This window comes from Coregonus clupeaformis, chromosome 12, assembly GCF_020615455.1.
Source record: "Coregonus clupeaformis isolate EN_2021a chromosome 12, ASM2061545v1, whole genome shotgun sequence".
In the NCBI taxonomy this organism is placed as follows: Eukaryota; Metazoa; Chordata; class Actinopteri; order Salmoniformes; family Salmonidae; genus Coregonus; species Coregonus clupeaformis.
Genome location: NC_059203.1, coordinates 10,250,593 through 10,274,579, shown reverse-complemented (window position 1 = coordinate 10,274,579; position 23,987 = coordinate 10,250,593). Strand labels below are relative to the sequence as shown.

Genomic DNA, 23,987 nt, shown 5'->3' with positions numbered 1-23,987 from the left:
GCCAGCTAACTTGTCTAAATATTCTGATAAAAACATTTTATTTTTTAGAAAGATAAGCTTGAAATGGGCATGGTCTAATTTACTCAAAAACCAAAAACACATATCTAAGTTTAGCTTTCTTAATGAACCAGAAAATCAGTAGATATTTCTGTTTTTGTATTGAAGTTATCTGGCCAACTCATAGATCCTGCTTTGTAGTATACCCCTTTGAACTAAGCTCATGAAGCATTTATAAGTTGTATTCTTCAAGAATCAATCGGTATATATCATTAATTTGTAAGTCAAAAAATTTATGTAGCAGTTAAGAATTCTAGCTTTAATGTGATATGATTATATATGATGTATTAGAGAGACAAATAATCCTGATGCTCCATTCTCCTTTAATGTGAGAATCTCTGTGAGGCTGGATAGTTATGAAAATCAGACTCCTGAAGCATGCAGCCAGCCCAGACTGAACCCTGGTGATGAACTGGACACAGTCCTTGCGTGAGCTGCCTCAGCTCTCTCTGCGGCACAAGCAGGTAAGTAGCCAAGCTCTTCTCCAGTCCCAGCATCAAGGCCGTCGGCTGCCATGACAACTGGAGCTCTGCCACCATGGTAACAGCAGCCTGTGAAACCTCCTTTGAAATATGACGAAGCAGTATGCTGAATCGTAGGATGTACAGTTTTAGTCAGGGATGATAAATAACATTAAAAGGTGTTGATATTTACTGGCCACAGCAGCTGCTACACCAACACCAGACAACATAGACTTAAACATCACAATTCTAGAGCCAAAGAGCAAAGAGCACTGCAATATTTACTATGGATGGACCAGTCCATATACAATACATGTTTTCAGTAAAACTTTATTTTTTCAGTGCATAAACAGAACACCATGTCAAGGTCATTTTCTTTTAAACTACTTAGAATCTTATTTTTTTTACATAAAAAAATAATGGAGCAATTTATATATCTCTATTTTCTTCCCAAAAGAGCACTCAGTGAGTATTTATAAGGGTGCTGTACAATATATAAACATTTACAACTACTGTACCCACATAATGTAGAAAGACCACAAGGATTCATTTTTCTTTTAAAGCAATGCAAGGCCACAATATGATACAGAGACAAGACATGAGACTGGGTATAAATGAATATGAGGGGGTATACAACGGTGCAGAATACATAAGTACAACGAGACATTAATGAACTATTTCTGGTTTGTAACATGTACTTGCTACTAGCAGCTTCAAGGAACACTGGAGGTTGAGCGTGCTCATTCATTCAACCAACAATCTATTGCACAGAAAACACCACTGGTTGGCTCATAATGTACACAGTATGTTCTATCAGTGGCCTGGACCTTTAGAGTCTGTGCTTCCTGTATAGAAAATCCACTCTATCATCACACACTGGACCAAATTCAGAGCACTGTTGATATCCGGTCAATTCTGGCTCTGTGAAATCTTAACTTTATCACACGTCATCATTTGCTACTTTAGTGCATTCCCTGAGCTCAGTTATAAACATGTCTTGATCCAAACCGCTTTAGCGCCTGGATGGACAACTTTTGGCAACTTATGTCCACTCCGTTGTCCGACGATGTATGACCCCCATACAAAAACAATATACTCAATCAGTTTTTGACAGATATTACATTTCTGTCTGAATGCAGCCATACCTAGCCTACTCTGGTGTTTAACACAATCACATGCCAAAATTAATTGCAGAAAAACAACTATTTTAAATGATGATATTGGCCATCAACAGTAAAACTTAATCAAGGGATATGGTTCTGGTCATTTCATAAATAAAAAATAATTTTGGCCTTTAATAACAGATAAGTTAGTTATCAGAATCGGTGCTATTAGCATTGTAATGAAATGGCAACAATGTTAGGCATCCCAAATGGTTATTTTCAAAGGAATCAAGATTCTCAGAAAATAAACAAAAAGTGGTCATATTGTAATCCTACAAGTAAAGGTGTAGTGCAATGGAATTCATATTGGTAAACACCTCAACGTTAGTTTCTGTAAAAAATTAAGATGTTCACATATACAGTATTCCCACAATATAACACATTTGGAGCAATGCCAATTCTGACACATATGCCACACATATGGCAATCTGCAAGTAGTAGCTACTGTACTATATATATTTCATGAACAATGAAGACCCATGGCAGTTGCTACCACTAAAATACATTAGAAAGGATGATGCAAGATGATTCAGGATGATCCTTTGTACTCTATATCAAAACATGGAATGGCTCAGTACGGCTACATACAGTATACATATATATATATTAATCTATCATTTGAATAAGTTACACATAGATTATCATAAACATTGTAAACAATATCATACACATGGTAAACAATATCTCAAACCACGAGTGTCTGGTCTTTTTTAATGATATATTTGTATTCAGGAGTCATGTCTTAGAACAGTCTAGAATCCTCAGTAAAGCTAATGCTTTCTGAATAAAGTCTGAAATCTCTACATGGTGTTCAGGTCAGAACTTCGGCATCAGTATTTGCACATCAGGAGAAAGGATCATCCTCAGTGGAGTGGAAAAGGCGTGCAATAAAACAAACATATGGACTGCATGCAGTTGAGCAAATCCCCTGGAAAAAGAGTGCCATGTCAAAAGGCCAGTCCCAAGGCCCTTGCTGTAGGTATCCAACATGAAAATTCAACTCTTACTGACAGCCACCCTTTGAGTGGGTTAAAGACCTTTCTCCTTGGATGCATATGGGATACTAATTGCATTGTAATGGGTGAGGCATGGTTAGTGTTCATTCAACAAGACGTCCCAGAATTGGCACATGATCACATTCTTGAAGTGTTACTGACTGGCAAGGCCCTGAACATGCCAAACATGCATACGGCCCAGATCAGAGATGTCTGAAGCAGCACACGAGGCAGGAAGAGAGGAAGTGAGATGACAGCGTTGGCGATACATGCCATACACAATGTCAAAGGCCAATAGAGGTTAAAAAATACCTCTTAATGGACACAGCTGGACATGACACATGGCCAATAATGTTGCGATTCCTCGTCCATCCCTCTCATCTGGGAAAAAACTGACAGCATGTTGTGGTTGTGGTACAGCTTAAGTCTGTGTGATTATGTATCAACACAGTGTTATCCATACTGTATCAGTAAGTGGGGTCGCGCAGCACCTCAGCCTGGGAGAGGATTCTGGCTGAGCTGGGCACTTTCCAGGGGCCAGGGCTAATGGGACCCTTTTGGCTCTGAGCATCCTCCTGAACATCATTTGGGGAGGCCCCTGTGTCTTTTCTGATCCTCTCCTCTGTTGGGGATAACACATAGTCTTTTCTACTGCTTTCCTCTGTTGTAGAGGCTCCAGAATCTTTTCTAGTCTTTTCCTCTTTTGAGGAAGCCCCTGTGTCTTTTTTCCTTTTCTCCTCTTTGCGTTTTTCCTTTTCCTTTTCCCCGTCTCTCAGAATATCTCTCCTTGCCCCCGTCTCCAGAGGGGTTGGCCTGTGATGTCCTGCCTCTGTCCCGACCCTCTTTCGAATACTGGCCTGCTCATGGGCAGCCTTGGTAGTTCCCCCTCCCCACTCTCTCTCCTGTGTGCTTTTCCTGCCCTTTGAATCCCCCCTTTTGCCATTTTTGTTTTCCTCAAAGGGCTCCTTGCTGGAAAGGTCCTTTGATGTGCTCTGCTGTACCTGCTGTTTCTTTACGTGTGGCTGGCTCAAGACTTCGTGTCCTTCTCGAGGGAACTTCCTGGGGCTGGGTGACCGACTTCCTTTCTGAGGGTAAGACTTCCTGTCCTTGCTTGTCACTGCTTCCTGGGTCTTCCTCTCAGCCTTTTTTGGACTGTGTGAGCGCTCTTTGAATGTTTCACCTGTTGTCTTTTGGCTGCTGGACTCCTTGTAGCCTTTAGACCTGGTATGACCTGGTTTGACCTTATAGAGGTTGATCTGCTCAGGGGTGATGGGAGAGAGCCTGTCTGCCTGCCTGTCTGCCCACTCTCCATTCCACTTCACTGAGCCAGTGCCCCTGCTGGTCTGGGGGTGGGGTGTTCGGGGGGACAGGAAGTTCCAGTCAGGTGTCTCACTGGTGAAAGGGTAGGAACCTGAGATGGAGGTGCAGGTGGAGAATGGAGAAGAGAGGAGTGATGTCTCGGAGACAAGCGCCTCTCTTGGAAAACGTATGGGTGAAGTGACGGTTGGATCCAACTTACCTAGAAGTAAAATATGTTATTACACAGATGTAAAATATATATAGAGAGGCTCACATATCCTCATGATAGTAACAAGTAACGTACAAGAGCAGAATTCAGATTCTATAGTCTAGACAGATGAAAGGAGGAAGCAAGAAGGAAATGAGAATGGAATTACCAAGTTAAAAGAGGACAGGCCAGTAAAAGCAGTGAAGTGGTTAGTGGTGGTGCTCGTTTGAGTAGTAGCACATAGTAGAGGGGACGCTATCACCTGCAGCAGGGGGAAGAGAGGAAGTGCCAAGAGTAAGCAGTTATAGACAGCAGAGCACTCCATCCATGAAACAAGCATCCCCAACACAGGCACTCAATTTGAGTGACATTTCACATTAACAGAGATTTGTGCTTTTTTACAACCAAATCTCAATTTTTTTAATGTAAATGGAATGTTATAGAAGGGTACAGCATTTTTTTGTGTGATTTCACTTGTTTTTTTAGAAACGTACCCAAACCAGTGATTCACTTCCTCATCCTGGTTGTACAGCACGGGGGCTCCGAAAAAACATGAACAAAGGCTAAAAAACACACAAATATGTCCTTTTAGAAATTGAAAAGCTCTCAGTATAGTGATACAGGTCTTTAGAACATGAAATTGTGTCATTCCGAACTTTATCTGGAATGTTATATGCCATTTTGTGGCGACTCGAGCGTACCTCTCCATCCATTGTAGCAGCAGGCTACACGGAAAATGGAACAGCTGGATAGGGGAAACAGCTCGAGTCGCACAAAATGGTATATAAAGTTGCGGATAAAGTTCGGAATGACAGAATTTCATGTGTACAACATCTAAAGACCTGCATCACTATACTGAGAGCATTTCCATTTCTAAAAGGACGTATTTAGGTGTTTTTGGAGACTTTGTTGATGTTTTTTCATGGCCCCGTCCTGCACAACGAGGATGAGGAAGTGAATTGCTGGTTTCTCAAAAACAAGTGAAATTGCAAAGAAAGTGTCTGGACCCTTCTATAACATGCCATTTACATGTTTATTCTATTCTTCTGCCATTTACTTAATGTTCGTATTCCATTTTTTTTTTTACTATTTCTTATTGTTGTTGTATTGTTGCAAGTAAGCATTTCGTAGGAAGATGTATACCATGCGTATCCCGTACATATGACTAATAAAACTTGAAACTTGAAAAATAGAGATTTGGTTGTAAAAAAGCAAACTTCTCCTTTAAAGGTCCAATGCAGCCATTTTTATCTCAATAGGAAACCATTTCTGGGTAACAATTAAGTACCTTACTGTGATTGTTTTAAATTAAAATTGTCAAAAAAGAACAAAAATAGCTTCTTGGCAATGAGCAATTTCTCAAGAAATAATTTTGTTAGGACTGTCTGGGAGTGGTCTGAGTGGGGAGGGGAAAACTGAAAACTAGCTGTTATTGGCAGAGAGGTTTGGAACTCTCTTTATTATTGGTCTATTAACTAATTTACCACATGGTGATGTCACCAGGCAGGCCAAAACTCCATCCCACCAAACAGGCTGAAATTTCATTAGTTGGCACTATGGTTCATTGTTTACCTAGCTAACGTTAGCTGGCTGGCTCGCTAGCTAACGTTACGTGACGTGTATGATCTTATACGTTGTTTACCTAGCTAGCTAGCTAGCTACATGTCGTAACAAAAGACTCCACTATGTAAGTAACCATTTCGGGTGCGTTCATAAATTCAGTCTGAGTATGCCAGAGCGCAGAATAACTGATGAATTTATGATCGCACAACACCTGTTGAATATGGCCAGTGTCAGTAAACGTCGGCAAAAAAGCGTAATTACATTGTTGCCAGCAGAGCTGGTTAGGCTGTTTTCATGTTATCCAGAGGTAAACATTGAACCATAATCCCAATTTTGTGCCTGAAAGTAAATAGCAAGCTAGCCAATGTTAGCCAGTTAGCTTGGGTGCTTGACTGCCGTTATGAGGTCAGAACGCTCGGATCAACCCTACTCATCGGCCAGAGAATCAAGTGTGCGCTCTGAACGCTCTGAGAGCGAAGCAAGATGGGTGGGGCTAAAGCTTAAGAGGGTGTGAACGATGCTGAATGGGTGTAGACAAAGAAGAGCTCTTCACTAGGTACCAAAACATTAAAATGCCATTTTCTCAAAAGTGAGATGACAAGTTTATCAACTTTCAAAGCAGAATTACTTTCCCATTGTTCCCTTAAATGCAGTGTATAATATACCATTTTGTAGCTCTGTGTCTCAGCTTTTATCCAATGTAAAAAACACAATTTGCTATATAAGACCGAATCAAGGCGGTCGTCACATATATTTAAAATGCAGTAAAATCACATTTTTGACTGCACTGAGCCTTTATGATAGGGCAAATTTAGATTTCTGCCTAAATAGACATACCCAAACGTAGTTATTTTTCATGAGATGGCCATAAATAATAACTGGTAATGCTACATAGTTTTAGAAAGGTCTGGACCTCACCTTTCTGCTAAAAATAGTTATAAATTGCTGAGATGTAATCACCTTTGAGGACACCTGGTCCAATACATAGTACAAATATTATGAAAATATGAAAAATCATTAGATTTTCTTCCTATTCAACAAAAGTGGGGCAAAAGGGCTTGAAATGACTCAAATGCTTTCTAAATATAGTAAAAATCTAATTATAAACGACTTACTATAAGATTTCACATTTCTTATAACTGTAAAATAAATATGATCATACTTAGTGACAGAACAATATTGGCACAATTTCATTTAACTGTCGAAAGATAATTTTCTCCTACACGTCCACTGAGTGGCGCAGAGACACCATTCAAATGTGTGCAGACTCGTTACAACTTCAACCAAGAGAAAGTGGTATTGTTTAAATTCTATGAAATTATTTAGGATTTTTTTCCATGTTGAGAGCTCTGAATTTCACAGCGAGATGAAACCACAATTGCTGGATCCGCTAGACTGTCTCACAGGCTGGGCTCACTTGCTCAGAGGAAGAGTAAATCGATTATTTGGCCAGAAAATGGCCAAAAAATGGCCAGAAAATGGCCAGAAAATGGGCCAGAAAATGTGACACGTCACTCCCTATGCAAATGTTGGGTGTGAAATCTGACACTTCAAGTCAGCTCCACTAAGAGAGTGGAAGGGGAGAGCAGACAGATGGAGCTTTCTGTCGTTATAAGGCACAGGACCTTACTGCATTCACAGAGCACTTTGTACACCAAAATGTCAGACGGAACCGGTCCAGAACCACTCAAAGTCCCCCATATGGGGGACTTAACATCTAAGAGGGAACATGAATAAACATAAATTAACATGGTAGTTAACAGGGATAGCTAAATCCTTAATTAATGTGTGTACAAAGCATTGATGCATCAGCTCATGTTAAATACTACCAACATGTTATAACACCCATCAACAAACATGTTCAAACATTTTACATCTCATACCACAAAAAAGGTAAATCTTATCTTGTAGATCTAGACTTCTGTGTACTTACTGTTGTCTTGTACCAGCCCCTGCCCTGGTCTTAACAGGAGCAGCACTTTGCTGCCCCCAGCCTGGATCAGCTCGATAGCGCGGGTATGGGTGATGCCCTGGGTCGGTTCTCCATTGATCTCCACTATCTGATCTCCCACCTGCACATACATTTTAGTCATTTAGCAGACGCTCTTATCCACAGCGACTTACAGGAGCATTAGGGTTATCGAGCATATCGACAGATTTTTCACCAAGCCGGCTCGGGGACTCGAACCAGCAACCTTTCGGTTACTTACTGGCCCAACATTCTTAACCGCTAGGCTACCTGCCACCCTACATACATACACAAACATCACACATTTATATGATCAAATCCCCAATGGCAACAAGCCATGTTATTAGACATGTTATTATTCAAGACATGTTATTACACATGTAATTAGTCTGTTATAAGATATTATGACATTGAATAATGCAAACAGTAATGTGTGTGGATATTTCCTATGGCACCGGATGTCAGACTTACGTGGATTCTCCCGTCCAGCAGAGCAGGCCCCTCCTCAGCCAGTCTCAGGATGTACAGGCCCATGTTGTACTCAGTCCCTCCCCTCAGACTGAAGCCAAAACCCCGGGATCCCCGGTCCAGCTCCACTGTGATGCAACCCTGCATGGTGCATGCGTACACACACACATACATATATACACACACGCATGCATGTAAGAACACACACACACACAGACACACACACACAAACACACACACATTATAACTTAAGCTGTAATTTATAGTGATGTTTTTTCTGAGTCGTATCAATTTAATTCATGTCAAATCCCTAAACACTGTACACAAACAATGACAGTAATAATGATATGAGCCTTGCCTGTTTGGGGCCTGTAACACACATTGTTCCCTGTTCGCTCAGAGGCAGTGTTTTGTAGTCGGCCCAGGTGACTCCCTCCCTTTTCTCCTCCAGATCTAGGTTATACCTAGAACAGACAACAGCATTAAGTCACACTACTATATGTATATCTTCAATAATGCACAGCAGTGTCTCCACTGTGGGGCACAGAGAACAAAGCAATTTTAATCAATCATTAAGCTGTTCTGTCTGGGTTGTTCTGCTGAAGCAGGATTTTAATCCATGTCTTGGTGTAGTAATGAGTTAGATCAGGGCCTTACCGCTCTTCCTGCATGGCTGACCTCTGACCCATAGCTCTGTGCTGAAGGGCGGGGCTCTGCTTGGCTGAGCTGGCTCCAGAGGGAGGGCCCTTGTATTCTGGAACACACAAATACATGTCACACCATTATGATAACACAAACACAAACCAACCATCCTACACGGTAGTCATTGGTATATGACTGGGAATACCAGGGAGACCAACACAGTCCCATCTCATGGGTGATACTACTGGTGAAGCTTACCATCCTCAGGGACCACGGTGAGGGTGACAGCGTTGCCAGCATCCTTGATTAGCTGAACGATGTCATTGTGAGACAGCCTCACGATGGACCGTCCGTTGACCGCTGAGATGCGGTCGCCCACGTTCAGCAGGCCACAGCGGTCAGTGGGGCTGCCTTCGATGATGCGTCCGATCTTATGAGGGATCACTGCAAAGAGAGAGTTGTCTGATGATAACACACCAACCCCACTCGATGGATTCAGTCAGAAATATACAATAGGTCTGTGAGGGACTAAATTATTCATTTGTATAGGAGTAATAATCTTTTCACAGTCATCCTTTAAACTCTGTTTTCATACTTTGGGTGATACGATGCTATATTATTTATAATGGCTTGGTCTTGCTTGAACTAGAGGAGACTGGTGTGTGTTTGGTTGTGTCTGGGATAAGCAGTGGTGCTAGGCATCGGGTCCATCCTCACCTCCTAGCGGGGGCTTGCTCTTGGAGGTGAGGATGACGAAGCCGAAGCCCTCACTGTCCTTGCGGTGGAGGGTGATGTCGAAGGACTCGTGGTCCAGCACACTGGGCATCTGGATACGAGGGAGTCTGGGGGAGCCATTCACCAACACTGGAGCCATGTGGAGCCCTGCCTCCTCCTCAGTCATATCTGATTGAAAAACACATGTAGAGTATAGACTGAAGAGCAGTATCAAACGTGTGTGTGTGTGTGTGTGTGTGTGCAAGTGTTTATGCAAGTGTGTGTGTTAGTGACCAAGGTGTAGAGGTTCCAGGCAGTCAGTGAGTGCTCACCTCTGTAGATTACTTTCCTACGCACGGTCAACATGACCTGACCGTTGCGGGCAGCATTGGTCATCAGGTCCAGAACCTGCTTGTGGGAACGGCCCTTGACCATGATTCCATCGATGCCTATGAGCTCATCACCAGCCCTCAGACGCCCATCCTTCTCAGCTGCACCCAGGGGCACGATGGCACCAATATACACCTGTTAAAGAGAGAGTCACACTCTGAGTCAGAAACACTGAAGAAACACTGTCCGTAGTGTTAAAAAAGTAGAAAGATAATCTAACAGGGAGGAAGTTCATACTTCGGTACTCACTGGCTGCTCTGGACCTTCTCCTCCCAGAACACGGAAACCAAAGCCAGTCTCCTGGTCCCTCTTGATGAACACATCCAGGTCCTTGGTGTGAGGCTCTGTGGACAGTTTACAGGGGTTAGATAGGGTATCAGAGAGGTGAACACCACTCAATCATCCAGTCAGCAGGGTGAACTCACAGGCTTATCTTATAGTTCACATTGATACTGGATCCACAAATGTAGGGTGACCATTAATAGACGGTCATGAACATACAAATGAAACACTGACATCCATTTACTACTACAGAGCTATGGATGGAATATAACTGAGCACAAGGCTGCTAGACCTCTCCTACAACCAGACTCTGTCTGGATGTGCACTCACGCTTGCTCTCCAGCAGGGCCTTGGACTTGAGGTACATCTCTGTGGCGTCCCGTTTGGGCGTGTCGTTGCGCAGGGTTGAGGTGTTGGAGTGGTAGGGGAGGGCCTGGGAGACAGAGTCTGTGACACAGTCCAGAGTCTCTGTGCTAGCTGTCATCTCCTGCCTCTGATGGGGTCACAGAGCCACAGACACAGCCACAGCACAGTTAGAGCACATTAAAGACCACACAGTCTATATATACCTCATTACCCAGACACATAGCACAGGATGTAATGGTGATTGAATACTAAAGGAGCAAAAGGTCATTTCACTGCTGGCTCCCACATTGCCTTCACATTACCCCGCTAGCTTGATGGTAAACCAATGGCCAACGGGACTTGAATGTAATTTACCATCCACAGGCGGAAGAATATTTCCCTATGGCACTGACAGGCTTATTCTGTGGACAAGGCCAGCTTAATCTAAAGCCGTCATACGAATATACAGTCTTATCTAAAGAGGCTCTGTGCTTCATTACCATTGAAATCCCCAGACAAAAGGCTGAGAAAATGAATGCTGAATGGAAGTAATTAAGACCTTTTTCAAAGCAAACAAAAGGAGGCCGTGTGAAACATAATCAATATTCAAATTTATACCGGTAGTTATCATTTAATGTGATGCAATGGGGCTTGCTGGTTAGCTCAAGGACAAAAGGCTTTAATATGAAAATGAGGGATAAGTGCCAGGGCACACAATAGTAAAACACAGAGTATTATAGAACAGTGTCTGCTTTTACTCACAGGCTTCAGGCTCTTCACAGGAGATGACTGACCTGTGAGAAACACAAGGATGATTCATGAGAATGTTTAGAAAAGCATGTACCAATGAGACATCAACCAGTAGATGGCACTGCCTCCCTAACAGAGAACGAGAACGGTGAAGGAATGACTGTGTTTAAATAGTCTAGACTCAGGAGGTATAAAACAGTGCTGTAGCATACTCCATCAAGGAACATGACATCACTGTGTTATTAAAGATAAATAGGAGATATGTACAGAGAGGGGACCTAAATGAGAGAGGACTAGTATAGCATAGAGTTAGCGAGAGAGAGAGAGTCATGCATGAAATCCAATGACCAATAATGCTTTCTACTGTCAACTGTACAGTACACCCACACGTTCCATCTCTCGCGCTCAGATTGTTCCCACACTTAATGTGGCTCCAGCATTAAATGGATTCACCAACATGCACTTCTCTGGAAGTCTAGAGGGGACGACTGTTCGTCTGATAAGCGTAAAAGGGTTAATGGACCCTGGTGTAACCGGGAGATCCAGCTCCATTGTAAAGAATCAAGGACATGAAGGACATGAAATAAGACGATAAGATAAATGCAGTATGTTCTCTCTCCGACTGCAGGGTCATGCTCTGTGTGTGTGGGGTGGGAGGCACAGGGTTGAGGGGTGGAGGGTGGGAGTGTAAGGGTAGAGAGGAAGAGAGAGGAAGAGAGTGGGACCGTGAGGAGGAGACCCCTGGGGCCTCCCACTCCCAGTGCCATACAGCGATTAGCTCTGGCTCTTTAAGGGCCACGGATATAGAAGCATGCAGAAATCCTCTGAGCCTCTGATGATGATCAAAGACAATTCAGCTCATCGACTTGTGTACCATTTTCCCAGGACGGCGGGAGATGGATGTGGGAGACGTTTGAAGGATGCTTTCCCCTCCCTCTCTCCAGGAGCAGAGCAGGCAGAGCAGAGCCCCGTGCTTATGTAACTTCCCTTCCTAGGCCTGCAACAGACTGCAGTATGAACGCCTGATGGAGAGAGAGCCTCAGCAGAAGCTGTGAAGCAGCCTGAAGAGATACAGTATATATTCTGTACAGGGAGATGTGGTACAGAGATCTGTGCATACAGAGAGGTGTTTAAGGGGATATGTGAAAGGTACACTATACAGTATATAAAAAATATGTGGACACCCCTTCAAATTAGTGGATTCGGCTATTTCAGCCACACCTGTCGCTGACAGGTGTATAAAATCGAGCACACAGCCATGCAATCTCCATAGACAAACATTGGCAGTAGAAAGGCCTTACTGAAGATCTCAGTGACTTTCAACGTGGCACCGTCATAGGATGCCACCTTTCCAACAAGTCAGTTCGTCAAATTTCTGCCCTGCTAGAGCTGCCCCGGTCAACTGTACGTGCTGTTATTATGATGTGGAAACGTCTAGGAGCAACAACGGCTCAGCCGCGAAGTGGTAGGCCACACAAGCTCACAGAATCAAACTGCCAAGTGCTGAAGCGCGTATCGTGTAAAAACTGTCTGTCCTCTGTAGTGTATATGTGAAGGGTGGGTTGGGTTGCATAGGGGGTCTCTACAATTGTCATTACTACGTGATCGTTTAAGCCAAAGAGGCAACAGTCCCTCGTGTTCACCTACAACAGACACAGTGACATCACCAACATTTTATAACATAGTGCGTGTGTGTGTGTGTGTGTGTGTGTGTGTGTGTGTGTGTGTGAGAGAGTGAGTGATAGTTGACCCACTCTCTCACCTCCTGTCAGTATCAGCACATTGACCTCCCTACTCAGGGACACTGTTGAGGTCACACTGACAGTGATATCACTGTATCACACTAATGCCATGGCAACAGTAACATGCAGCAGCAGTACAGTCACAGTGTTAGTGTTATGGAACACAAGTCAGCGTTAATAAGACTCACCTCCTCTGAGCACCAGCACGTTGACCTCACTCCCCACCTGCAGGTCTTTGAGGATGTCCACCACCTGGGCGTGGCTCAGTGTCTGCACGTTCTGACGGTTGATCTCCTTGATCACGTCTCCCTTCAGCAGGCCGCGGCACCACTGGGCATCCAGAATCATCTTCACCTTCTGGCCCAGGGGGCAGTCTGCGATGGCAAACCCAAACCCGCCTGGGCCCTTCACCAGGTGCACGCTCACAAGTTCAGGCTGCAACATACCTGTTCCCCCCTGCTCAGGACGCCTCCCGTTGGGCAGGGCGGCCACCACGGGCCGTCCGCTGGCGTCGGTGGTGACGTAGTGAAGCTCCTGGGAGGAGCCATGCAGCACGTCGCCCTTCACCAGCAGGGGCTGGCCGTTGATGAGGGGCACGGCCGTCACCACCTCGCCCCCCTGCAGGGGCTGAGAAGGTGGGGGAGGGGGGTCCTCACTGTCTGGCTCCACGTCTGGGGGCAGCGGGTAGCCGCGGCACAGCACCATGTCAACATACTGACTCACTGGGATGGACTGGAACATCTGCACCACTTCAGGGTGGGTCTTCCCCAGCACACACGTCCCGTTGATCTCCACGATCACATCGCCTGGCGGGGGGAGACCAGAGAGGGAGAGGGAGAGGAGAGAGAAGGAATGGAGAGGGATAGGGAGAGGAGAGAGAGAGAGAGAGAGAGAGAGAGAGAGAGAGAGAGAGAGAGAGAGAGAGAGAGAGAGAGAGAGAGAGAGAGAGAGAGAGAGAGAGAGAGAGAGAGAGAGAGAGAGAGAGAGAGAGAGAGAGAGAGAGAGAGAGAGAGAGAGAGAGAGAGAGGAACTAGCCTTAGTAAACAGTAAAACTATACAGACTTACCCATGGAAAATGTAATGGTTGTTATGGCAATATAGTAGCTTGTTAGCTAGGTGACTCTCTTGTTTGTAACGGACTGAATTATTTTTCAGTTGGATCATCATTATCAGAAAGTCCTCTATTCGACATGACTGTCAAACAGGTGCCACCCCCTCTTCTCCACATTCCTTCGTCCTCCCATCTCTCCCCATCCCTTTCATCTCATGTCCTACTTACCTCCCTTCTTCCTGCCACTTCCCTCCTTCCCTCCCTCCCTCCTCTGCTCCCTCTCTTGCCATGATGTGTTCTAACAGACCTCAACTTGCGGTGCTTCCAGGCAGATCATTAGGAGAGAGCTGAGTATGTTTCCTTTACATCTCACCCTGACGGCCAGCTCAGAGAACAGCAACCGCCGTCAAACAGGAAAGGCATGTTGGTTTCACAGCTCACACAAGCAAAGCTTCTGAGGATGCAGAGCCCCAGACAGCCTCAAAGCTAAAGGAATATCAGAGTGTGCAACAGAGATACAGGGCTTCACACAGAATCCACCATAACCTGTCCTGCTCCAGAATGATCCCCTTGAAAATGAAATTCTTGCTCTTTCTTTCTATTGCATCTCTTAGGGAAGTGTTAGGGTAAGTGCAGTCCCTCTATTGGGACCAACATGCCTTTCATTAGGTTCACTAGCTGTCTTTTGATTTGGTGAAAGTGTGTGGCTCTCCACAGCTCAGCGCAGCAGTGTACTACTCACCGGAGGCAATCTTTTTATTGTTGGCAGCAGGGCCGTCGCTGAGGACATTCTTCACCTGCAGGAACTCATCATGGCGGTCGCCCCCGATGATGGTGAAACCAAAGCCCTGGGAGCTCTTCTTCAGAGCAGTGTGGAACATCTCTCCTTGCAGCTGGGACGGGTCTGGGGTAAAGCCTGACGCAACCTGCTCACCTGCAATGTGAGTGTGTAACATTGGGAGTGTCAGAGCAAGTTGCATAGCTAAATAAGGTGTGACAAACAACAACATAGTAACAAAGTAACAACCTCAAGACAACGTTTCAAACGTTAACAAAAATAGCAACTCTGTCACGACTTCGTCCGAGGCTGCCTCCCCTCCTTGTTTGGGCAGGCTTTGGCGTTCGTCATCACCTAACCCTAACCCTAACCCCTAATTAGTCTGTATAAGTGTTCCCTCTCTGCCCCCTTGTCCTTGTGGGTGATTGTTAATTGTGAGAGTAATGTAGCTCGGTGGAGCTACTCATAACATTGTGTTGCCAGGGTAGATTTTCCCCTGTGCCTGTTTCGTTGATCGCTATTGGAGCGCATTTGTGTGTCAACAAAGGAATAAACTCTTTATTCGGTGAATACCCTCCTGCGCCTGACTCTTTTCACCACACTCATCACAGAATCACCCACCCGCTATGGAGTCAGCGGGAGAAGAGCGCATGCCTGTAGTCGTGGCACAGGTCAAGGAGCATTCCACGATGCTGGCCAGCTTGGGGGAAGCGATGGATCGGGTTCTTCAGGTTGTCCAACGCCTGGAGAGAAGAGGACCCGATCTGTCGAGACCAGCTGGCCAAGCGGATCCAGCCACCTACACCCCAGCACCCGGAGGGATCCAGACATCACGACCACGGGCATTTGATGGGACGGCGGCGCTGTGCCAGGGATTCCTCCTCCAATTGGAGCTTTACTTCGCCAGCATCAGGCCGGCGCCATCGTAGCGGGAGAGGGTGTCCGTCCTCGTTTCCTGCCTCTGTGGGAAAGCCCTGGAGTGGGCCAATGCGGTGTGGAGCGAAGGAGGAGCCGCGTTGGAGGACTACAGGGAGTTCGCTCGCCTCTTTCGGGCGGTCTTTGATCACTTGCCCGAGGGTCGAGAGGTGGGCGAGTGGCTGGTCCACCTGAGGCAGGGGACGAGGACCGCGCAGGACTTCGCGTTGTAGTTTCGGACGCTGGCAGCGGGGTCCGGGTGGAACGAGTGGGCCCTGATCGACCATTTCCGGTGCCATCTGCGGGAGGACGTCCAACGGGAGCTAGCCTACCGGGACACCATGTCCACCAGTTTGTTGAAGGACAACATGGGCATTCGTTTGGACAACTTGCTGGCATCCAGAGGATGTCGGATCTGCCCGTTTCCACCCCGGACGACTCGGATCCCGAGCCGATGGAGCTAGGTGGAGCCGCCGGCCGAGAGAGCGGAGGAGGACAGCGACAGTGCCACTCTGGTGGCACAAAGGGACAATACACCTGCTCTTATCCGTGATCGTCTGATCTTCTGGGCACACACGTCACCCTCCTCTGGTCACCCAGGTATCAGTCGTACTGTGCGCTGCTTGAGCGGAAAGTACTGGTGGCCTACCTTGGCTAAGGACGTGAGGGTGAATGTCTCCTCCTGCTCGGTGTGTGCCCAGAGTAAGGCACATAGGCACCTCCCAGCGGGTAAGCTACAACCGTTACCAGTTCCACAACGACCATGGTCTCAACTTAGTATTGATTTTCTGACTGATCTTCCCCTCTCCCAAGGTAACACCACCATCCTGGTCGTTGTGGACCGCTTCTCCAAGTCCTGCCGCCCCCTTCCTCTGCCCGGTCTCCCCACGGCCCTGCAGACTGCGGAGGCCCTGTTTACGCACGTCTTCCGGCACTACGGGGTGCCCGAGGATATAGTGTCTGACCGAGGTCCCCAGTTCACGTCCAAGGTTTGGAAGGCGTTCATGGAACGTCTGGGGGTCTCGGTCAGCCTGACCTCTGGGTTCCACCCCGAGGCAAATGGGCAGGTGGAACGAGTAAATCAGGATGTGGGGAGGTTCCTGCGGTCCTACTGCCAGGACAGGCCGGGGGAGTGGTCGGTGTTCTTGCCATGGGCAGAATATGCCCAGAACTCTCTCCGCCACTCCTCTACTAACCTAACACCATTTCAATGTGTTTTAGGTTACCAACCGGTTCTAGCACCATGGCACCAGAGCCAGACCGAGGCTCCTGTGGTGGATGACTGGTTTCGGCACGCGGAGGAGACGTGGGACACTGCCCACGTTCACCTCCAGCGCGCCGTGCATCGTCAGAAGGCCAACGCTGACCGTCACCGGGGGATCGGGTCTGGCTCTCGACCCGGAATCTGCCCCCCCGCCTGCCCTGCCGGAAGCTGAGCCCACGGTTTGTGGGGCCGTTCAAAGTCCTGAGGAGGATCAACGAGGTTACGTATAGGTTGTTACTCCCCCCTGATTACTGTATTAACCCCTCTTTTCATGTGTCTCTCCTCAGGCCGGTGGTGGTTGGTCCGCTCGAGGAGTCTGAGGTGTGGGAGGTTCCTCCACCTCCTCTGGACATCGAGGGGGCCCCGGCGTACTCTGTCCGCTCCATCCTGGATTCGAGGCGTCGGGTGGGGGGCCTTCAGTACCTCGTGGAGTGGGAGGGGTATGGTCCGGAGGAACGGTGCTGGGTCCCGGTGAGGGATATCCTCGATCCCTCCCTGTTGCTGGATTTCCACTGTTGCCATCCGGCTCGCCCTGCTCCGTGTCCTCCTGGCTGTCCCAGAGGCCGGGGTCGGCACGCTGCTGGAGCTGCGCGTCAAGGGGGGGGGGTACTGTCACGATTTCGGCCGAGGCTGCCTCCCCTCCTTGTTCGGGCAGGCTTCGGCGTTCGTCATCACCGGCTTACTAACCACTGCCGCCCCAATCATCATCACAATTGTCTCGTCTTGTCAATCACACACACCTGGTTCCTATCCCCTAATTAGTTTGTGTATAAGTGTTCCCTCTGCCCCCTTGTCCTTGTGGGTGATTGTTAATTGTGAGAGTAATGTAGCTCGTGGAGCTACTCGTAACATTGTGTTGCCAGGGTAGATTGTCCCCTGTGCCTGTGTATTATTGGATTCCGTTACAGTGTATTTGCCAGGGATGATTGTTTCCCCTGTGCCTGTTTCGTTCATCGCTATTGGAGCACATTTGTGTGTCAACTAAGGAATAAACTCTGTATTCGGTGATTACCCTCCTGCGCCTGACTCTTTTCACCACACTCATCACAAACTCTCTCAAGTAAGGTACAATGTTGCTCACTACAGTATAACTAAAAGCTCTTCGAACATCCTGATATGTATTTTTGTTAGCAATTAACCACAATGCAACAAGAACTTTCCTGCCAGGTCAACACAGCAAGCTGTCCTGTTTTCTAATCAATAGTCATATTTGCTTTGAGTAAAACACTGCCCTGTATGATAACTAAAACATTTACAGACAAAATATTAAATGACAGCTTTAGTAGCTTAATCATTTGTCTGATGTGAATTGTAGAATTCATTAACATGCTGTTGATTCAAACAGTGACATAACACCTCGGAAATTGTTCAGTTAGGCATGAGGTCCTTTTTCATTTTCTCCCTAAAGAGCCAGTGAGTCAGAAAAATAGGTTTGTCAGGGGAGCCTTTTATAACTTTAGTAAGGAACAACATAAGGTCATTGGCAGCATAAATATCCCCTTGCACGACTGTGGACACACAGTCCAGTAAATAACAGGCTGTCAGGGTTATACTGCATCAAATGGGCCAGCTGAGCTTTTCTGTCCTATCAGCACTTTATAGCAGAAGCACAGCTTCTTTTCTCCCTGCTTCACTGTCTCTGGTGGCATTGCGATGCATTCCAGTCCTATATGATTGAGCAAAGCAGCCCTGTTGTGACTGTATGGTTCTGTATGGCCCATAGAGCAGCTCAGAGCTGAGGAGGATTTAATACCGTGTGGATGGACTCTAGCTGTCCTGTTCAATGGATCAAGACAATCTCATTTACATAATCACATTCAAATTGCTTGAACTCATTCAAACTGTGATAACCTATCTGTCATTTTGCGTATGTCTAAGGTGTGTGTGTGTGTGCGTGTGCGTGTGTGCGTGCGTGCGTGCATGTGTGTATTAGACTCCAGAGATCTCTCTGATAACATTTGAAGGCCAGAACAGAGGAACCCAAATCATCCTCAACAGCCATGATGTGTATAATGTTTGGTATAATTCACCACAGACATCAGTCAACATGACCACAGACATTCTTGTTCATGTAATTAAAATGAAGCTGCTGTTAGTGGTTAAAATGGTGGAGACTGAATAAGAGCCATATAAGGCTTGTCAGTGTCAGTCTAGTTGAAATGCTGAGGGATTATCAGGGCTCTAGTGTGGGTTCTCTAGGCAGGTTGGAGTGGGGAGCCTTGTCAAAACACTGCTTAAAGAGCTTCTCATAGGCATTCACCTCAAATGAACCAGCAACTAGGACTGTGACGATCATGGAATTTTGTATGACGGTAATTGGCCAGCCAAATGACAGCATTACCGTAATAACTGTTTGAATTGCATATGTTTTTAGCACATTTTCTCATCTCCTCCGCTCCTGACTGCATGTGCTGGAATTCTATGTGTGCTGCTGCTGCACACACACACACACACACACACACACACACACACACACACACACACACACACACACACACACACACACACACACACACACGCGCGGTTATGACGGTTATTTTATTTTCATTACGGTTTTCATCCATAACCGTCGGTTAAACGGTTATACAGTAATTGTGCCAGCCCTACCAGCAACCATATCACCTAAACAGCCATGGTCTGGTCTGATACATAGTTTCAGTTTCAAGTTTTAATGTCAACAATGCAGTCATAGACCATGGTCAGTAGGTTCAGAAGGTGTAGTACTGCACTGTGGGAATCTGTACGTCAAGATCATGTTGTTGAAGATGACTGTTGGTTGGGGAAGTAAGGGACCTTTAGGAATTTCAAAAATTTCAATCCAAGTTGAGGTCTGATGAAATGGTCTCCACTCAGATCTTTGGTAAACACTGCAGACAGGCCTTTATGTTGCATTAGTTGCTCTGGGAATCTGTGGGCTTGGAAACCTCGAGCTAGCCTGAGGTGCAACTGCCGTTGTTTTGGTTATATCATAGTAACCGTCTGACAACCCACAACATTGTGCAATCACAGGGGAGATGGCTGTCTCAGTCCCTCCCCACCTGGCTAGTAGTAGCAAGTTAACTAGTTGAGAGATGTCTTGTTATGCTTGGCCCTTATTAAGATGTGCTGTTCCAGCAGCTGTCACAGCCACTCCCCTTCCCTCCTCCTCTCAACCAACCCATTGGTGAACTCCTCAGCAGGAGGACACAAATGTCAATCTGTACTCCCTGCGCTGTCATGTATTATACATCCACTGTAATGAAAGCATATTTAGTTCATATTGTTTATTATGGCAGAAGAGTGGCTTGTGTTCCATGCCAACCCTGGTGTGAGTATAGAGAACTGGTCTTCCCTTGGACAGAGTAGATCATACATGGCTATTCGTGCATGATGACACTTGACATGACATCTCTCCTACAACCTTGAGCGAGGACATGGCTGTTACATTTTCCACCACTGCAAACCTATTCAACACAACACAGAATGACTGAGATGTAGGAGGTCAACATGCAATCATGGAAGCTCATTATGGAGTTTATTTCAGTCTCAGTTTAGATATAACAGCCTTAAGAAAGCTATCCAGAGCTGAAGGAGTGAGGTGAAGACAAAGTGAGGTGAGTAATGTTTACCTGTGGGAGGTGGTCCCCCCTGCTGGATAGAGGCAGTAGTCTCCTGGCTCAGCTTCCTCTTAGCCTCCAGGACTGGGTTCTCAAACTGAGTTCTCTGGTTGATGTGACTGAAACAGAAACAATCTATTATGTGATTAAAATTGTAGACACCAATTTACTGACACAGACACATACAAGCTCCCATGAACCATCTGTGTGTAATTCTGCAGACCACCTGTGTGTTATTCATGATGAAAGCACTGTTATGAATGGTTATAGTATGTCTTAGAATGCACTGGGGTGATAGAAGGTACCATACATTAATTCTCAATCCATTAACAATAGGTATTTTTAGATAGCTTTCCCAGTGTTTCTTCTGTGAGCTGTTGATTACAAGTCTATACAGAGACAAGGTGGTTAGTGTCCTCTTTATGTCTATGCCTAATGGTTATGTTGTTCAAATCAAATCAAATCAAATGTTATTGGTCACATACACATATTTAGCAGATGTTATTGCGGGTGTAGTGAAATGCTTGTGTTCCTAGCTCCAACAGTGCAGTAATATCTAACAATTCACAACAATACACACAATCTAAAAGTAAAAGAATGGGATGAAGAAATATATACATATTAGGACAAGAAATGTCGGAGTGGCATTGACTAAAATACAATAGAATACAGTATATACATATGAAATTAGTAAAACAGTACGTAAACATTATTAAAGTGACTAGTGTTCAATTATTAAAGTAACCAGTGATTCCATGTTACCAGTTGAATAGAACTAGATAACTCCTGACTACTTCTTCTTCTCTTTAACAATGTAAACAGTCTGTCCCTCTGGCATAACAAAACCATTGTTTTACAGAGTTAATTTTGAACTGGAACACCGGCAGCAAAAAGTCCCCGTACATTTGCTTTTGAAACAAACAGTATGAGTTCCTCTCTCTCCCCCCACAGCCTCTACCTATGAGGGATCCTTATGCAATACCAGTAATAAAAAAAAGCAGTGTTTAATTTCCTTTTCATCACAACAGCCTCCTGTACCTCTCCTTCCATCCTTGATAACTCTCACAACCCTCCTCCTATCTCTACTGCTGCTATAATGGCTGGGTTTCAGAGATGTCCTGCTGGGGCAGCCTGAACACACACACTTTCTGTACACAGACACTCAGACTCACAAACATTGCTGTGTTTTCACCCGGGTGAATGTGATGTTACCAACAGAGCTTCAGTTTACCACCCACTGAAAAACCAATACAAGAGTCTTGATCATGGAATAGTATTGTTCTCAAGTTGATGGTTCCCTAGCAGTACACCACATGTCTAGTAACACATGGTATCCCTGCTATCCACAGTCTCAGTCAAAAGTTTGGACACACCTACTCATTGCAGGGTTTTTCTTTATTTTTACTATTTTCTACATTGTAGAATAATAGTGAAGACATCAAAACGATGAAATAACAAACATGGAATCATGTAGTAACCAAAAAAGTGTTAAACAAATCAAAATATATTTTATATTTGAGATTCTTCAAATAGCCACCCTTTGCCTTGATGACAGCTTTGCACACTCTTGGCATTATCTCAACTGGCTTCACCTGTAATGCTTTTCCAACAGTCTTGAAGGAGTTCCCACATATGCTGAGCACTTGTTGGCTGCTTTTCCTTCACTCTGCGGTCCGACTCATCCAAAACCATCTCAATTGTGTTGAGGTCGGGGGATTGTGGAGGTCATCTGATGCAGCACTCCTTCACTCTCCTTCTTGGTAATATAGCCCTTATACAGCCTGGAGGTGTGTTGGGTCATTGTCCTGTTGAAAAACAAATGATAGTCCCACTAAGCCGAAATCAGATGGGATGGTGTATCACTGCAAAATGCTGTGGTAGCCATGCTGGTTAAGTGTGCCCCCACACCACAACACCTCCTCCTCCATGCTTTACGGTGGGAAATATACATGCGGAGATCATCCGTTCACCCACACCGTGTCTCACAAAGCCACGGCGGTTTGAACCAAAAATCTCCAATTTGGAGACCAGACCAAAGGACAAATTTCCACCGGTCTAATGTCCATTGGTCATTTTTCTTGGCCCAAGCAAGTCTCTTCTTCTTATTGGTGTCCTTTAGTAGTGGTTTCTTTGCAGCAATTCGACCATGAAGGCCTGATTCACACAGTCTCCTCTGATGTTGAGATGTGTCAGTTACTTGAACTCTGTGAAGCATTTATTTGGGCTGCAATTTCTGAGGCTGGTAACTCTAACGAACTTATCCTCTGCAGCAAAGGTAACTCTGGGTCTTCCATTCCTGTGGCGGTCCTCATGAGAGCCAGTTTCATCATAGCGCTTGATGGTTTCTGCGACTGCACTTGAAGAAACTTTCGAAGTTCTTGAAATGTTCCTTATTGACTGACCTTCATGTCTTAAATTAATGATGGACTGTTGTTTCTCTTTGCTTATTTGAGCTGTTCTTGCCATAAAATGGACTTGGTATTTTACCAAATAGGGCTATCTTCTGTATACCCCCCTACCATGTCACAACACAACTGATTGGCTCAAACGCATTAAGAAGGAAAGACATTCCACAAATGAACTTTTAAGAAGGAACACCTGTTAATTAAAATGCATTCCAGGTGACTACCTCATGAAGCTGGTTGAGAGAATGCCAAGAGTGTGCAAAGCTGTCATCAAGGCAAAGGGTGGCTTTTTGAAGAATCTCAAATATAAAATATTTGTTTAACACTTTGTTATTTCATAGTTTTGATGTCTTCACTATTACTCTACAATGTAGAACATAGTAAAAATAAAGAAAAACCCTGGAATGAGTAGGTGTTCTAAAACGTTTCACCGGTAGTGCATATACAGTGGGGAGAACAAGTATTTGATACACTACCGATTTTGCAGGTTTTCCAACTTACAAAGCATGTAGAGGACAAAAATCCAGAATATCACATTGTATGATTTTTAAGTAATTAATTTGCATTTTATTGCATGACATAAGTATTTGATACATCAGAAAAGCAGAACTTAATATTTGGTACAGAAACCTTTGTTTGCAATTACAGAGATCATACGTTTTCTGTAGGTCTTGACCAGGTTTGCACACACTGCAGCAGGGATTTTGGCCCACTCCTCCATACATCCTCCAGATCCTTCAGGTTTCGGGGCTGTCGCTGGGCAATACGGACTTTCAGCTCACTCCAAAGATTTTCTATTGGGTTCAGGTCTGGAGACTGGCTAGGCCACTCCAGGACCTTGAGATGCTTCTTACAGAGCCACTCCTTAGTTGCCCTGGCTGTGTGTTTCGGGTCGTTGGAAGACCCAGCCACGACCCATCTTCAATGCTC

General features: G+C 45.4%; 1 protein-coding gene across 2 annotated transcripts in view; it reads right to left on the bottom strand.

The window, feature by feature from the left end:
• Positions 1-848: 848 nt before the first annotated feature.
• LOC121577744 (membrane-associated guanylate kinase, WW and PDZ domain-containing protein 3-like) overlaps positions 849-23,987 on the bottom strand; it is a 147,689-nt gene continuing 124,550 nt past the window's right edge. Inside the window, exons 8-21 of one of the 2 annotated variants that reach the window (XM_041891594.2) lie at positions 20,665-20,771; positions 14,842-15,033; positions 13,237-13,854; positions 11,319-11,350; positions 10,542-10,704; positions 10,167-10,273; positions 9,872-10,064; positions 9,543-9,728; positions 9,084-9,269; positions 8,841-8,937; positions 8,542-8,647; positions 8,187-8,324; positions 7,680-7,818; positions 849-4,195 (exon numbers count right to left, since the gene is read on the bottom strand). In XM_041891594.2, the coding sequence (XP_041747528.1) occupies positions 3,144-4,195; positions 7,680-7,818; positions 8,187-8,324; positions 8,542-8,647; positions 8,841-8,937; positions 9,084-9,269; positions 9,543-9,728; positions 9,872-10,064; positions 10,167-10,273; positions 10,542-10,704; positions 11,319-11,350; positions 13,237-13,854; positions 14,842-15,033; positions 20,665-20,771 (3,316 nt within the window). In that variant the 3' untranslated portion in view covers positions 849-3,143. The remainder of the gene's footprint in view (positions 4,196-7,679; positions 7,819-8,186; positions 8,325-8,541; positions 8,648-8,840; positions 8,938-9,083; positions 9,270-9,542; positions 9,729-9,871; positions 10,065-10,166; positions 10,274-10,541; positions 10,705-11,318; positions 11,351-13,236; positions 13,855-14,841; positions 15,034-20,664; positions 20,772-23,987) is intronic. The other variant, XM_041891595.2, reaches the window with a different exon arrangement.